The sequence below is a fragment of the Prosopis cineraria genome, unplaced genomic scaffold, assembly GCF_029017545.1.
Source record: "Prosopis cineraria cultivar Desert tree isolate PC_DT_omini unplaced genomic scaffold, ASM2901754v1 PC7, whole genome shotgun sequence".
Lineage (NCBI taxonomy): Eukaryota > Viridiplantae > Streptophyta > Magnoliopsida > Fabales > Fabaceae > Prosopis > Prosopis cineraria.
In genome coordinates, this window is record NW_026555338.1 from 25,400,453 (window position 1) to 25,415,967 (window position 15,515).

Below are 15,515 nucleotides of genomic sequence, written 5' to 3' on the forward strand. Positions count from 1 at the left end.
GATGCTAGAGGGAATGAATTTGAACTTTCGAAATCTAAATTAAAACCTAAACAACATAACTGATTAACAAATATCGATGTAATATAAATAGATTTTATATATTTTGGTTAAGTAGTTTTTTCATTAATTATTATCTAGTTATATGTAATAGAATACATACATACATACATACATACATACATACATACATACATACATACATACATATATATATATATATATATATATATAATGATTGGCAGAAAAAAAAAAGTTTTATAAAGAAAAGCGTTTCTTGACATTTATTTTTTTATTTTTTTAAGAGGAACACATTACTTATTTGATTGTCACCAAAAAATCACATTCGGCGGAGATGGGCAATCAATCTTAGCTTCTTTTCTCTTTGCGCTGTGTCATTTCCTTCTCGCATTTCCCCTTTGGGGGAATCAGCGTTGATATATCAGACATTGTTCTTCCGATTTCATGTGGAAGATGTTGTTCTCTTCTGCTACTTCAAGGTATGCCTTCCCCAAATCTAATCTCTTCCTGCAATCCTTTCCCTTTTCCTCCATTTTTTCTCTCCCCTCCGCCTTCAGTCTCCAATTCTGTGTTCATTCCCATTCCCCAAACCCTAACAGCCTCCGAGATTCCTTCGCTTCCTTCAAACGCTTGCTCCACATGCGTCCCCAACCCTCCATTGTCGAAATTAATAAGATTTTAGTATCACTTGCAAAGTCCAAACACTACCAAGCAGCTATGTCACTGTCTGCCCAGGCGGAATTGAAAGGATTCCAACCATCTTTAGTTACGCTGTCCGTTTTGATCAATTGTTATTGTCAAGCGGGTGACATGGCTTCCGCTTTCTCTTCACTGGGTAAGATTTTCAAGTGGGGTTACCAACCAGATACTATAACAATGACTACGTTGGTGAAAGGACTCTGCATGAAAGATGTAGGGAAAGCACTAGACTTTCACGATGACCTGTTGACAAAAGGATTTTGTTTAAATGCAGTTACTTATGGTACATTCGTTAATGGGCTGTGTAAAACTGGAAAAACTAGATGTGCTGTTAACTTGCTTCGAATGATGGGGAGACGTAGAATTAAAACTAAGCCTGATTTGATTATATACAACACAGTCATTGATGGCCTTTGTAAAGAAGGGCTTGTAAGTGAGGCATCTCAATTGTGTTCTGAAATGATGAGCCAAGGATTATGTCCTGATATTGTCACGTACAACACCTTAATTCATGGTCTCCTCTGCGTCAATCAAATGCAACAAGCTGCTGAACTTCTAAATGAAATAGCTTTGAAAGACATCACTCCAGATCTTTATACCTTTAATATCCTAGTCGATGCATTTTGCAAAAGAGGAAGGATTGTAGAAGCTCAATCTGTCCTTGCCAAGATGATGAAATGTTCTATAAAACCTGATTCTGTTACATTCAACTCTTTGATGCATGGGTACTGTATAAGGAATAGTGTTGATGAGTCAAGAGAAGTTTTCAACAAGATGATCAAAAATGGCTTCGCTCCTGATGTCTGGAATTACAATATATTGATCAATGCACATTGTAAATTAAAAATGGTGGATGAAGCCCTAGATCTTTTTAAAGAAATGTGTTGCAAAAATTTGGTTCCTGATATAGTCACTTACAGCTCTCTTATCGATGGCTTGTGCAAAGCTAAGAGATTCTTGTATGTGCAAGATCTTGTTTATGAGATGCGTCTTAATGGCCAAGCTCCTGATATGATAACCTACAATATTTTGTTGGATGCATTTTGCAAAATGAAACTTCTTGACAAGGCAATTGCATTATACCAGCAAATGATCAACCAAGGAATGCAACCTACGGTGTGGACTTGCAATATATTGATTGATGGTTTGTGCAAGGGTGGTAGGCTAAATTTAGCACATGAGATCTTTGAATTCCTTTTGACTGAAAGCAATCATCTAGATGTCTGCACTTACAACATTATGATGAATGGACTTTGCAAAGAAGGCTTGTGCAGTGAAGCATTGGCATTGCTTTCAACAATGACAAAGAATGGCTGCCTTCCTAATTTGGTGACATTTAGAACGCTAGTGGGAGCTCTTTTGAAGAAAAATGAGAATGATAAAGTAGAGATGCTTATTCATGAAATGATCGGTAGAGGTCTTCGAAAATGGTAAAATAAGGTCACAATACTTCTGATCATTGCTGTACTTGTTAAGATTTATTCAAAATAAAAGGGAAAAAAAAGTTGTTGCTTCTTTTGGGTTGATGAAGTTGTACTATTCAATTAGTCGATTGCTCTTGAAGATGTTTTTGTTGAAGTCATGTGCTAATATATTAACTTTGCTTTGTATTCTTAGAGGATTGGACCTTTTTTGTGTAATTTTTGGTCTTAGGACTAGTTTGTTCCTCCTTGTTTTACAGTTCATTAATAATTTGGATTTTTTTTTTCAAACTTTAACTAGTATCAAGTTTTTTTCTCATGAATAAGCATTTTTTTCTTACATAAATTGTTGCTAAAAATAACATGATATTGTCTTAATTTTATTATTTAAAGCTATTCTGGCATGAAGAATATTGTGGGCGCTTAAAAATTAATTTGTGATGAAAAATCACTGCCTAATTATGGAGTACAATTATAAATAATGGTTGTGTCAGTATTATGCTATTATTAATTGGTTAATCTGTGTAAACGGTTTGCAAATGCAGATCTCTATTGGCTAACTCAAAAAAACAATGTTGTCATAGTTTTAAACCTTTAATTTTGAAGCACTTTGGATGCCTCCTCAATTTTTTATAAGGTAAGATTAACTATCCTGAACATGTGATGTTTAATTTCTTAATCTGTAGCATTTGTATTCTTCCTTATCTTAAATGAAGTAGCAAATTCAAATATGCTTGAAAGTGATTTTGTTAGTGGGAGACTTTTTTTATTTTTCAATTGGAGCATGTCTAAGTTTCGGTAGATATAAAAACTGGAAAATTTTTTGGTAGGTTTGTTTATAGTCAAATTTAAATGAGCATGACCTTTGTGAGTTGATATGTGGAGTATGGACATTTCAATCATATTAGTATACTTATAATACCATTAATGATGAAGGAACTAAATTTAAAAGTTTTTTTAGATATGAAAAAAAGGGAAATTGCAAAAAAGAAGGTAATTAATAAAAAAGGGTATGAAAAAAGGCTGACATTATGTTATCAATTTTTTCATGAAAAAATCGCTCTCCTTGCATTTATTTTTTCAATCATGAAAATGTTTTATAACAAATTAAAATAGTTATAGATGTTGAGTAATATTTGATTAGGTAATATCAGAAATATTAATATTAGTTTGAGATAACAAAGTTACCCTAGTAAACAAATCATAAAATTATATCCTGCAAAACTAAAAGAGCCATTAATATCATGGGGAAGTTATACAAATTTAATAAAAATCTATCCACCACACTTTCAAAATGAAGAGGAAAAAGTAAAAAACAATAAAAATTACAAATACATAGTTTTCGTTTTAATTTTAGCTGAAAAGTTTTTATAGAATTAAGTACCTATACAAGTGGCTATGTGATGGCCATGGTGCTGTATTCCATGCTGCAATTAACCAGACAAAGGCACAACATTTTGAAAGTAAGAAAATGATATATAAAAGTCTTCTGATCATCATTATACATGAAAGAACCATGTTGTGATTGTAAGTATTAATTTTGATTCTAATACTTCAAACATCGAATGGCTGTTGCGAGTAATTAATATAGAACTAAGCATGAATATTTTGTAGTTAAGTATGTCTAAAGATACATTCATGTATAAATTATTTTTAACTAATATCATTTTCGACACAAAAAAGCCAATGAAAATAGAGCATTAACAAAGTATATCTTGTCCCTTTTATCAGTGTCCAAGAAGCTCCCTAATCAACAACTCTTGTTCAGTTGCATCAGCATGCTTCAAACACGTTTCACTACAGTCTACTAGCAGACACACGACCCTCAAATTGTGAAAGCTGGAGCCACATGTGCTTGTGCTCTACTCTTGTCTATCTCTCACTGCCCCTTTAGATATTATAGGTTTGATATTGTTGGCTGCTTGTAAATCTTCCAAAAGAAACCATCATAATGGAAAATCTTTCGAGAAGCACATAATAACAAACCATTGAATATATAATTACATACTATAAAGGTGTAAGTTAATGAATGGTAACAAAAGAATGCTACATATAGGAATGACATTTGAGAAAATCAGTATAAGTTTGTGCTACGCGACTAGTAATCAGAATTATTTTTTTGGTTATTTCCATTTTTTGTTTTGGGGCTCGCTTGTCAAAATAGTGAGTTTACAATTTACAAAACATTGGCTGAATTGGTAACTGCTAAAAAAGATTTCCCTACCTTCCCTGTAAAACTTGCTGTCAAGGCATGTCACTCCAGCTAAAAAGGAAGAAAAGTTTGACACCGCAACTGTAGAAGGAAGATAGGAAAAGATTTACTGCAGATGTTTAATGAAATTACAAAAAGAATAACGTTGACAATAAAATATGAAACCGTTGGTCAATACACAACACACAAAAAATGCACTGACGAAACCAAAAGTATACAGCCGCATGAAGTTGATTACCCACAAGGTTAGGTTTCCTTGGTTAACATCCAATAATCAGTTAATCACAACATTCAGCTGATTACACTGCCTTTGATTTCCCTAACTGCAAGTGAACTGCATTTTCTTCACTTTGTGATAGGAAGTCAGATTTTCCTTCAAATATTTTCCATACACAACCTCTGATATTGATGCCACACGTTCTTACCTGGAGATAAAGGCTCCCTCATTAGCATTTTCAAAAACAAATATTTCCTATACTCTAGATATCTATGGCAGGGGCGTACTGCACAAGAAACCATTTTCAGAACATTAGGGAAACACCGAAAAGAAGACCAATAGAACAGATAAATCCAAATAATAATCAGAAATAAAATTCGGTAAGGGTCATGTTTAGTAAGTAAACTTCAGTGCATAAATAATTAATAGATTTGAAAGAAGTTAAAAATCAAAATATTTTTGCAAGAAATTAAAATAATAATCATAATGTGTCATTGGTAACAGATGTAGGCTTGATATAGAGCCTCTTTGATTTGTACAAAAAGTTGGTGGTCTATCAATTTTGCTTTCTTCCAGCTTCAATCCATCATGGCTAAAGTAAATAAAGATCACTACATCCAAGAAGTCAAATACATCATTTTTCTTCTTTCATGTAAAGCTCAATGTCGCCCTCAGCCCTCTCACTCACGCCTCACAAGTATCAACTGTCCACTCTTCATCTTTCAATATCAACAGACCCACCCCTGACCCCTCCAACACCTCATGAAAGATAATTGACGATCAGCTTCATTGTAGGGGATGCATTTATATATGTCATATCTAGCAATAAATCTAGCTACTAAATTCTCAAGTGAATTAAACAGGTATGTGAATTTTATATCAATAGGTTAATAGACAGATATACAAATGTGTCATTACTGATGCTTTGTATAGTAGAGCATGTTCAACCAAGTATGCTTAAAAAATATCCCAAAAAATGAATATTAGCTGTCCTATAATTGATATTAGTGTGCCTGGACTTGCTTGTAAGATGAATCTCTGATATACCAATAACTTGGTAATGTTTTAGTCCATTGAAAAAAGAAAATCAGGTAACATTGTAGATTTAGATACCTAGACTTTGTGACTTGAATTGCCTTGGCACAAATAGGGCAGGGTTGGCGTGTTGGAGTAAGGATGGGCAAACTTTCACCAAAGAAAGTGTAAAAATGAATGTGTCAAATGCACAAGAGGCCATGATTTCTATCCTTTTACTCAGCATCTACTACTTGTGATTTTGGTGAACTTGTCATACGTAATTTGGATTTTTATTATTATTATTATTATTATTATTTTACTTTTTGGATTGTTAATATTTGAAGACCATGTCTTTCTGTCTCCCCTCTCTCTCCCTCTTCTTGACTGGACCTCATAATATTTGAAGACCATACTCCCCGTCCCTTTCTCTTCTAGACACCTGGAGATGGAAGATTGATAAGCTTTTGATATCTTTTAGGCACATGTGCAAGGGTTTACTTTAAATATAACGCAATGATTTCTCTTTCGATATCTAAACTATCCACCTTTTCTAGGTACAGAGAAAGTGAAACCATTTCTCTGACACTTTTTCCTCCAAATAACACCTCTACTTTTGCCTAGCATGTGGCCTAGCTGCAGTTCCATTCCAAAATAGGGAAAGGATTACATGTTATCATTCGGTCTCTATGAAGCAGCCTAATGAAAAAGCAATACTCAAAGTTCTGCAGAATGAGACTGGTGTACTGTGCCACGCTATTAATATACTATGAATGATGCTTGTCCTGGGCTTTTCAAGTGGTTTCAATGAATTAGCCTCTAAATTGCTGACTGCTTCTTCCTTTTCACTACATCATGAAGCAAAAGATTGTCATCATAATGATATCTCTGTTTTACTGGAATTTGCTCTTCATCCATTTATTTTATCCAACTTAAAATTAGCTAGTTCTCCGATCTTGGCATATTGCTCTCCAATCTTCCTTTCTCTCAAAGGTTAGTCACAGCCAAGTGATAATTTCATCGTGGCCTGATATTTTTTTTCCACCATACTATACTTAACATCCAATATACGTTGTCTGTAGGGAGCAACTGAACTAGCTAAATTTTACACTTTTCCCTATCTTCAGACCCTATATGGGTTGCTCTACACCCTACAAATTGGCCAGGAAGCAAACAATTTGATGGCAACAGATTTTAAGGGATGAGAAGACATGAAAGGAGAAGCAAAATCTTATGTGCTGAACAATATCAAATCTATTGATAGGGGGAAGAAGACAAATATGAAAACAATTATTTTATATTGCCCGTGAAGTGATGAAGAAAATTATTAACATAGAAAGTTCTTCAAGTTATAATTTGAGACAGTTATCTCTGATGTTAATTACAAGGTATGTTAATCTTTGCATGTTTCATATAAATTATTGTCAATTCGTTTAACTTGCATTCAGGTATCATTTCATATTTTGCCTCTATTAATTATTTTCCATTTGATTGCTGCACTTTTGGTAAGGTAATAACATCCATAGCATGTCGACTATCTGAAATGTTGTCGAAAATTTGCTTTCACTTATAAATAGCATAGGCTTTAAAGAAAAGAAAATTGAATCATAACCACTAACTTGAGATTTAAAAAGAGCATTTAAAAAGACTTTGCAAAGTGCTTTGAAAAAATGAGTTGGTTTAAAAAGCATTTGCAAAGTGATTTGAAATGGGGAAGGAATATGGAAAATAATCAAAATAATAATGATCATAAAAAGTTACCTTGACGAAGAAAATCCGATTTTCATGCTTCCAGTACAGCAATAACGAAAATATATGATAATAAAGAGTTTCCAATTCATCCATTAATGATGAATTCAAGTTCTCATATGTTGAGCTCTTCTAGCATCCATAATCCATGCTGTGGTATTACATGGATCCTGTGCAAAACCGATAAAAAATATAGGGTTAAAAGTTGAACAATATAAGGACCTACACATTTGGAACCAAACTTGAAATTATTCAGAAAAGTGAAATAAATCACCATCATATGCACTTTTGTGAAAAATACTACAACAAACAATAACAAGTCTTTATCCTATTAGATGGAGTCGGTTACAGAGATTGCAAAGCGTCATTGTGCTCTATCATTTGCAAGCTTTTAGAAATATTATTAATTAAGAGATCGCGTTCAACAACTTTCAAGAGTGTTCTCTTAAGCTTTTCTCTACCCCTTTTAGCAGAGCTCAAAGTTATGTATTTCACTTTTCTCACTGATGCCTCCCGTGGTCTTCTTTGTACATACTTAAACCATCTCAAATAATTTTCTGCCATTTTTTCCTCAATAGGTGTTACCCTCACTTTTTGGCGTACGTCCTCACTTTGAATTTTATCTTTACATGTATGTCCGCACATCCATCGTAACATTCTCATCTTTGTTACTCCAACTTTATACTCTTGCTGTCCCGTTAGAGCCAAGCATTTTCTATTATATAACATAGCCGGTTTGATAGTAGTATGATAAAAATTTCTTTTAAGTTTATTAGGCACCTTAAGGTCACAAATAACTCCTTTAGCTTTTCTTTAATTAAACCACCCAACTTGAATTCTATGTAAAATATCCCTACTGATTTCGCCATCATTTAGAATAATAGCTCCTAAATATCTAAACTTTTTCACTTGAGATATAATTTGATCTCCTAATTTCACTTCCAAATTACTGCTAACTAGTCTCTTACTAAATTTATAATATAAATATTCCATCTTATTCCTACTCAAACAGAAACCTTCCGACTCCAATATCTTCCTCCATAACTCAAGTTTACAATTAATCTCCTCTTGTCTCTACTATAAGAACTATATCATTCGCGAAGAGCATAAATTTGATAATTTTCTCTTGAATATGTTCCGTCAAAACATTTAGAATCAAGTTAAACAGATAAAGACTCAAAGGTGATCCCTAATGTAGTCCAATCTTTATAGGAAAGTCCTTTGTTTAACCACTAGACATTCTTATACTAGTTTTTACCCCCTTATACATATATTATATAACTTTAATATAAACAATCCGTGCTCCCTTCTTTTTTAAGGCTTTTTAAATCACTTCTCTTGGTATACAACCATAAGCTTTTTCTAAATCAATAAAAACCATGTGTGAATCTTTATCTTTGCAATGATACTTTTTCATTAATTCCCTTAATAGATAAATCGTCTCTATAGTCGATCTACCTGGCATAAAACCAAATTGATTCTCAGAAATACTTGTCTCCAATCTCAACCTATGTTCAATTACTTTCTTCCACTATTTATTTGTGTGGCTTATGAGTTTAATCTCTCTATAGTTAGTATAATTTTAAATATCCCTTTTATTTTTATAAATAGGAATTAATGTACTTCTCCTCTAGTCATCAAGCATTTTTTTAGACTGTAAAATCATATTAAATAACTTAGTTAACTATCTCACCCCTTCTCTGCCTAAACATTTTTACACTTCAATAGATATACAATCAGGTCCGTTGGCTCTACCATTTTTCATTTTCTTAAGAGCTTCCTTTACCTTCTTATCACGTATTATTCAATAGAATGACAAATTTTGTTTTCTTTCATGAGTTGCTAAATCCTCCAAGTTATTAGACGAACCCTCTTCATCATTGAAAAGTTTGAAAAAGTAAGTCTCCCATCTGTTTTTAATTTCATCATCTATAACTAAAATTCTTCCCTCTTCATCCTTTATATACCTTACCTGTTTTAGATCTCTTGATTTTCTTTCCCTACTCTTAGCAATCTTATAAATGTTTTGTTCTCCTTCCTTTGTCTCAAGGCTCTTATAAATTCTTCAAAAGCTTTAGAATGAGCTTTACTTACAGCTCTCTTAGTTTCCTTCTGAGCCATACAATACCTTTCCTAATTTTTCTCATTGTTACACAAATGTATGGTTTTAAAACAGTTCTTTTGATGTTTGATTTTGTCTTGTACACTATTATTCCATCACTAAAACTCCTTATCTTTCAAACCAAAACCTTTTGATTCTCTCAAAACTACTTTTGCAACCTCCCTTATCTTTTTAGCTATATCCTCCTACAAGTTGTTAGCACTTCCATGAGATTCTTAAATTCTTTTGTCTAAAAGATTCCGCTTGAAAATATTTTACTTCTCACCTTTTAATTGCTACCACCTAATCCTTGGTGCTACTACTTGTCAACATTTTTGAGTTTTACTCATAATACACACATCAAGGACAAGGACCCTACATTGTGTTGTTACAACATCCCCAGGAATCACCTTGCAATTTTTATAAAGTCTTCTATCTATATTCATAACCAAAAGAAAATCAATCTGTGACCTTGAGACTTTACTTTTGTAAGTGACGAGATCCTCATCTCTCTTCTTAAAATAAGTGTTGGCAATTTTAAAATCATATGCTAATGAGAAATCAAGAAGAGTTTGTCCTTCATTGTTTAGCTCTCCAAAACTAAAACCACCATGCACCCTCGCATACTGACCAGCCTCTCTCTCGACATGCCCATTAAAGTCTCCTCCAATAAAAAAATTTTCACTCTGTGGTATGTGTCGAATCAACCCTTCCAAGTCCTCCTAAAATAATTCTTTAAGACTAGGTTCTGTCTTAACTTGAGGCACATAAGTTCTAACAATATTAACAGTCTCACGTCCAACTATCATTTTTAAGGAAATAATTCTGTCTCCAATTCTGCTAACTTCTACAACATTCTTCTTCCACTCCTTATCAATAATGATGTCTACTACATTGTGTGTGCTTACTTTTCCTGTATACCAAAGTTTGAAACCTTGAATATTCTTAGCTTCTTCTCCATGCCATTTTGTTTCTTACAGGCATAAGATATTGATTTTCCTTTAAATCATAACCCTACAACCTCTACAGATTTACAATTCAATGTCCCAATATTTCAAGTACCAAATCTAATTTTGCTTTCATGGGCTAACTTCTTTAGCTGTGTACATCCACAATGACACGATAGCCCTTGCTCAATTAACACTACATTCGGGTGTCGATGCAATGGCTCTAACTTTCTTATCATTGTACTCGAGCCATGTAGCGCGTTACTTACGAGCAACAACCTAGCATTAGTATTATAATGTCTGTTGTCCATGTTCATGATAGATTCAACAAAATTTTACATTGACTATTGATGGCCTAACACAACCCTCCTCCTTTACCCAGGCTTGGGACCGGCTATAAACATAGGCGGAATTTGTGAAAAATACTACAGAACAAAATAAATAGAAAAAGGCAAGATTCAACTACAATGTAGAAAGAAAGGGAGCGTTGCCATTGTGGCATAAATATCGTATCAAATACTGATGTAATTTTCGTACGTGGAGAAAATTATAGTTTGTAAGTTCTAATAGGCATTGAAACAGATCAGCAATACAATGTAATGATGCACAAGTAGCAATGACAATAAATTGTTTCGCCCATTCAAACATCACATACAGCCAGTGCTGATTGATTCTGAATTTGTACTAAGTCATACACCTCCTTATGCCATGAACTTTGTTTCAAAAAGCACATGCATTGATAAGAAAAGATGGCTCTTTAATCTGTCATCCTCATTCATCTTCTTCGATATTCTATCCACATTCTTGCTATTATATTTTGCAGTCATGTCTTGTGATTCTTGCTTTACACTCTGTTGCAATATGGGTTTTAGATTGAAATTTCAACTTGAAGTCGGTGATTGGAAGATTTTGGCGTACAAAGGATGTGGACGCATGATGTCGGATCTTTTGTCTTCAACAGTGGAGGGAGATATTTTTACTAGGGTAGGTTATTTTAGTCATTTAATATATAAATATGCATATTAAATAATAAATAATACTCAGATTCCATATACATACTGAATATACTTTTATAATCCAATTATGATTTTAATTTTAATCCCAATTTCAATTCTTTCAAAAACTCGTCCATCATACCAAATGGGCCTATGTTTTTGTAAGTTCTTGTCAGAAAAGAAAGTTCTTGAAATTCCTCTAGGTAGGACTGCACAAAAGACATACAGGACATGACTTTGACCTAAGTCGAAGTCTAGTATCTTTTAGAGAAAAGACTGGGTGAGGCAACTCATAGTTTGGTTTGGTTTAGGTTTAACCTAAAGTTGAATATGATCAAAATTGGTCCATATGATTGGGAGACTGGTCTCAGTAGTCTAGTGCCTCACTTTGCTTTTTCCCTCCTTTTTCCTTTATGAGACTTAACAATTCATTTCAATATGATAAACTTAATTAAGATAATAAAAATACTTATAATCATATAAAATATATCACAAAATATTAAAGATTAATCATAACAAATCCATAATAATCTCCAACAAAAACAAAAAGCATTTCAATTACAATCCAAAATTATTCAAATTCAACTCAACACTCTGACTTCACAACACATTATAATTACATTAAAATAATTTTATAGTATTAGACCAAACCAAGTGGTTTGAAGGCTCGGTCCTCTGTCTAGTCTAGCTTGAAGATGAAGTCTTGTCTTGTTAGTCTTTTTAGTCATTTGGATTAATTTTTTTTTATAGGACTGGATTGGATCGGGTTTCTTTAGGTTGTACTAGGTTGGATAGGACTGAGAGACTTTTGCATTGCCCTACCTTTAGGTGGTATATTCTAGCAACTACTCTCTTTGCAAGTTATTTTAGAACTTAGCACACATTGATCATTGATATATTATGAAATGTTGTATTTTCACTACATTTATTGCTTTCAAAATGTCTATAATTTTTGCAGGGAATATATTGTCCCTTGTAACACCAGTAGCCTTCTTGCATGCTCTGGGATATGGCTACATTTGGTGGAAGGTACTGAACTTCGAAGATATTTAAGAGTTCATTATTTTGTTTTATTGCCATTTGTCATTTTTCCCCTTATATAGTGTTTAAGCTCTTTGTAGATGTAAGCAAATATCATTATCAGCTTCGAACAGTTACCTTGAGCTCTCTTCCTCTAAGCCTCAGTCATTTATGGTAAGTGGTTTACTTACCACAGCTTAGATAGTAGCTACATATCAAGCTATTTAATAATTGATGACTGTTGGTTGATAGAATTACAAGGTAAATTAGAAGTTTTTTTATAATAATTGAATCACGAGAGTGACCTTCTTTTATGCTGGTTGAAAAATTACACTTTGTTGGGAAATTATTTTAAAGACCTTGTAATTTGTATATGGTTGCTACCTTGCTGCACTGCTTGAAAAGCAATAATAGCTTGCTTTTTTTTTAAGATTGTGCTGTATGCATAATTGTTGAAGGTGTTTTTCTTATTATAATCCCTTGTAGTGACATTTAAGAAAAAAAAATCTATTATCATGATATTCCTATAACTTTTTTTTGGGACTAAGTTATCAGCTTATGACTTTTATCACTCTGAAATGAGATTTTAACCTTAATTTGTTATTATACACTGATAGGGCCTGCTATTTTCCTAAGACATATTAGAGGAAGTCTAAGGGGAAGAATAACTCTAGTGAAAATACTTGAACTAGTCTAGAAGTTTACCCTTCGATCCATAGCCGTAAGGAACAGTATTTTGTGATCTTTTGTAATGATTGGGATCTTTTGGGTAGTATGGGCTATGTGTCAACCACTAAAGGTATTAGTAGTCTTTTTCTTAGGAAGGAAGGGCCAAGAAGAATGAGAGTGGAATAGTAAGGAGAGATTGGCCTCTCGAATGCTAGTGGGAGTGAGACTCTTGTATTGAAGCTTGTAATCTGTGTTGCTAGAGTGTTTTATCATCTTTTAGAGGAAATAGGGTTTTGGGCCAGAATCAGAGTCCCCATCTACATTTGATTCGGTTATTCATCTCATTAATATCAAAACCTAAGTATTTTCCTCTCATATTTATTGCTGTTGCTGTCTTATTTATTACTCTTTGCTGTGATTCTGGCTTGGGACACATTATTTGGTATCAGAGCGGTACAATCTCTGGGTGTGGTGTGTAAGGAGATATGGCGGAAAGGGTCTAGTATGCTGATCTGGAGGTACAAGAACTGAAGGAGACGGTTAGGGTATTGACCCGAGATGTAAACGGTATTAAAGAAACATTGAAGACTATTAATGATGCCCTGGTGCAAATAGAGAAGAAGATAACCGGGCCACGTGCAAACGAACAGGAAGGTCATGAGGAGGTTTCGGTGAGCAACCCAGGCGGTGATACAGACAGAAGCAAATATAGAAAGTTAGAATTACCTATTTTTTCAGGCGAGGACCCGTTGGGATGGCTTTTTCGGGTGGAGAGATATTTCCATGTTAACTCCATTGCAGAACGAGATAAGCTTGAGGCTGTGGTGGTATGTCTAGAGGATAAGGCATTAAACTGGTAACAATGGCTGGAGGCTAGGATACCCCTGAGTCCCTGGACGGAGTTCAAGAGTGAGTTGCTACACAGGTTTCACTCCTCTCAGCCAAGGGAGGAATATGAGCAACTGTTCACATCCAAACAGGACAGGACGGTGCTGGAATTTGTTGAAGAATTCAAGCTCTTGTCTGCGCCGCTGAAGGAGGCCTCTGAAGAATGCTTGATCGGCGCATTCCGTTCTGGGTTAAAACCAGAGATCAGAGCCGAGTTGAAGCTAACGAAAACTCTGACACTACAAGAGCTAATGGAGATGGCGGTTTGTATAAAGGAGAGGAATCGGATACCTAGAGATTACAGAGAAACTAGGATCACCCGAGCCCAACGTCCTCAGTTTGGGCCCAAACCTGAAATGCTACAACCCATTTATTCCACATGAGTTGCGCACGTAACTGAAGGGAATCACAACACGCATACTACAACGTCTTCGGCTGCCAAAAATTCGAAGAAAACGGAATACAAAAACAGAGCACTCTAAAGCTGCGAGCATTTCGAACTGGGGATCATCGACGAAGAGGACGGGAAACTCGTGACGACTCTTTGACGCTAAGATTGCAAGGCAACGTGAGTTAGGACTATGTTTCAAGTGTGGAGATAAATTAGCCCGACCCACCAGTGTAAGAACAAGAACCTTCAGGTACTAATAATGGAGATGAGGGTGGAAAAAGAGAGAGAGGAAGATGACACAGAGGCTGAACTTGAAGGAGGGGAATTTGAAAATGCTGATGAAGGGGCATAGATGGAATTATCTCTTAATTCCATGGGTGGATTTGGCGATAATCACACTATGAAGTTTAAAGGAAGGATCGGAGGCACTGAAGTGATTATTCTGATTGACAGTGGCGCTACCCATAACTTCATGGCTGAAAATCTGCAGAGTAAATTGAAATTACCTTTTAATGAGATTTCTGAATATACAGTTACAGTGGGTGATGGGTGTTATGAGGGAAGGGGAAGAGGAAGAAGAAGGAGAGAAAATAACTATTCCATTCATAAAACATCCGAAATGGGTAGGGCACAGCACATATACCCTAAACCTGGACAAGTGTCAGGAAGGGTCCCACAATGTCAATATCTTCCTAGAATTCAGCAACATAAGAAAAGGCAACAATAACAGAACACGAAAAGACAATAAAGCCCTTAAGTAAAGCTATAACATATAACAATACTCCCCCTAAAAAACATCCTTGTCCACAAGGATGGGAGTAGTGGAAGGAGTAACAACATTGAAGTGAGGAAATTGTTGCTTGATGGCTGAAAGATCTTCCCAAGTGGCATCTTCTAGCTGGGAAAACTTCCAACGAATGAGAACTTGAGTGACGGGCAAATGATGGCAATTAACTATCTTCCTACCTAATATTTCTTCTGGTTCTAACAAAAATTGGCCTTGATCATCAACTAGTGGCAAGGTGGAGTAAAGGGGAACATCCGGGCTAACAATTTTTTTCAACAATGAAACATGAAACACCGGATGAACGTGAGTATGGGGAGGTTAGTCTAACTCATATGCAACAGCTCCAATGCATCTCACTACTGGGAAAGGCCCCAAGTAACGGGCAGC

The 15,515-nt window shown here is 34.7% G+C and overlaps 1 protein-coding gene across 3 annotated transcripts in view; it reads left to right on the top strand.

Annotated features, from left to right (window-relative positions):
• The first annotated feature begins 272 nt into the window (after window positions 1-272).
• LOC129315442 (putative pentatricopeptide repeat-containing protein At1g12700, mitochondrial) overlaps window positions 273-15,515 on the top strand; it is a 35,819-nt gene continuing 20,576 nt past the window's right edge. The window contains exons 1-4 of one of the 3 annotated variants that reach the window (XM_054959110.1): window positions 273-2,147; window positions 2,684-2,775; window positions 12,332-12,402; window positions 12,495-12,567. In XM_054959110.1, the coding sequence (XP_054815085.1) occupies window positions 463-2,147; window position 2,684 (1,686 nt within the window). In that variant the 5' untranslated portion in view covers window positions 273-462 and the 3' untranslated portion in view covers window positions 2,685-2,775; window positions 12,332-12,402; window positions 12,495-12,567. Of the gene's footprint in view, window positions 2,158-2,683; window positions 2,776-3,869; window positions 5,795-12,331; window positions 12,403-12,494; window positions 12,568-15,515 lie in introns of those variants that run through there. The other 2 variants (XM_054959108.1, XM_054959109.1) reach the window with 2 other exon arrangements.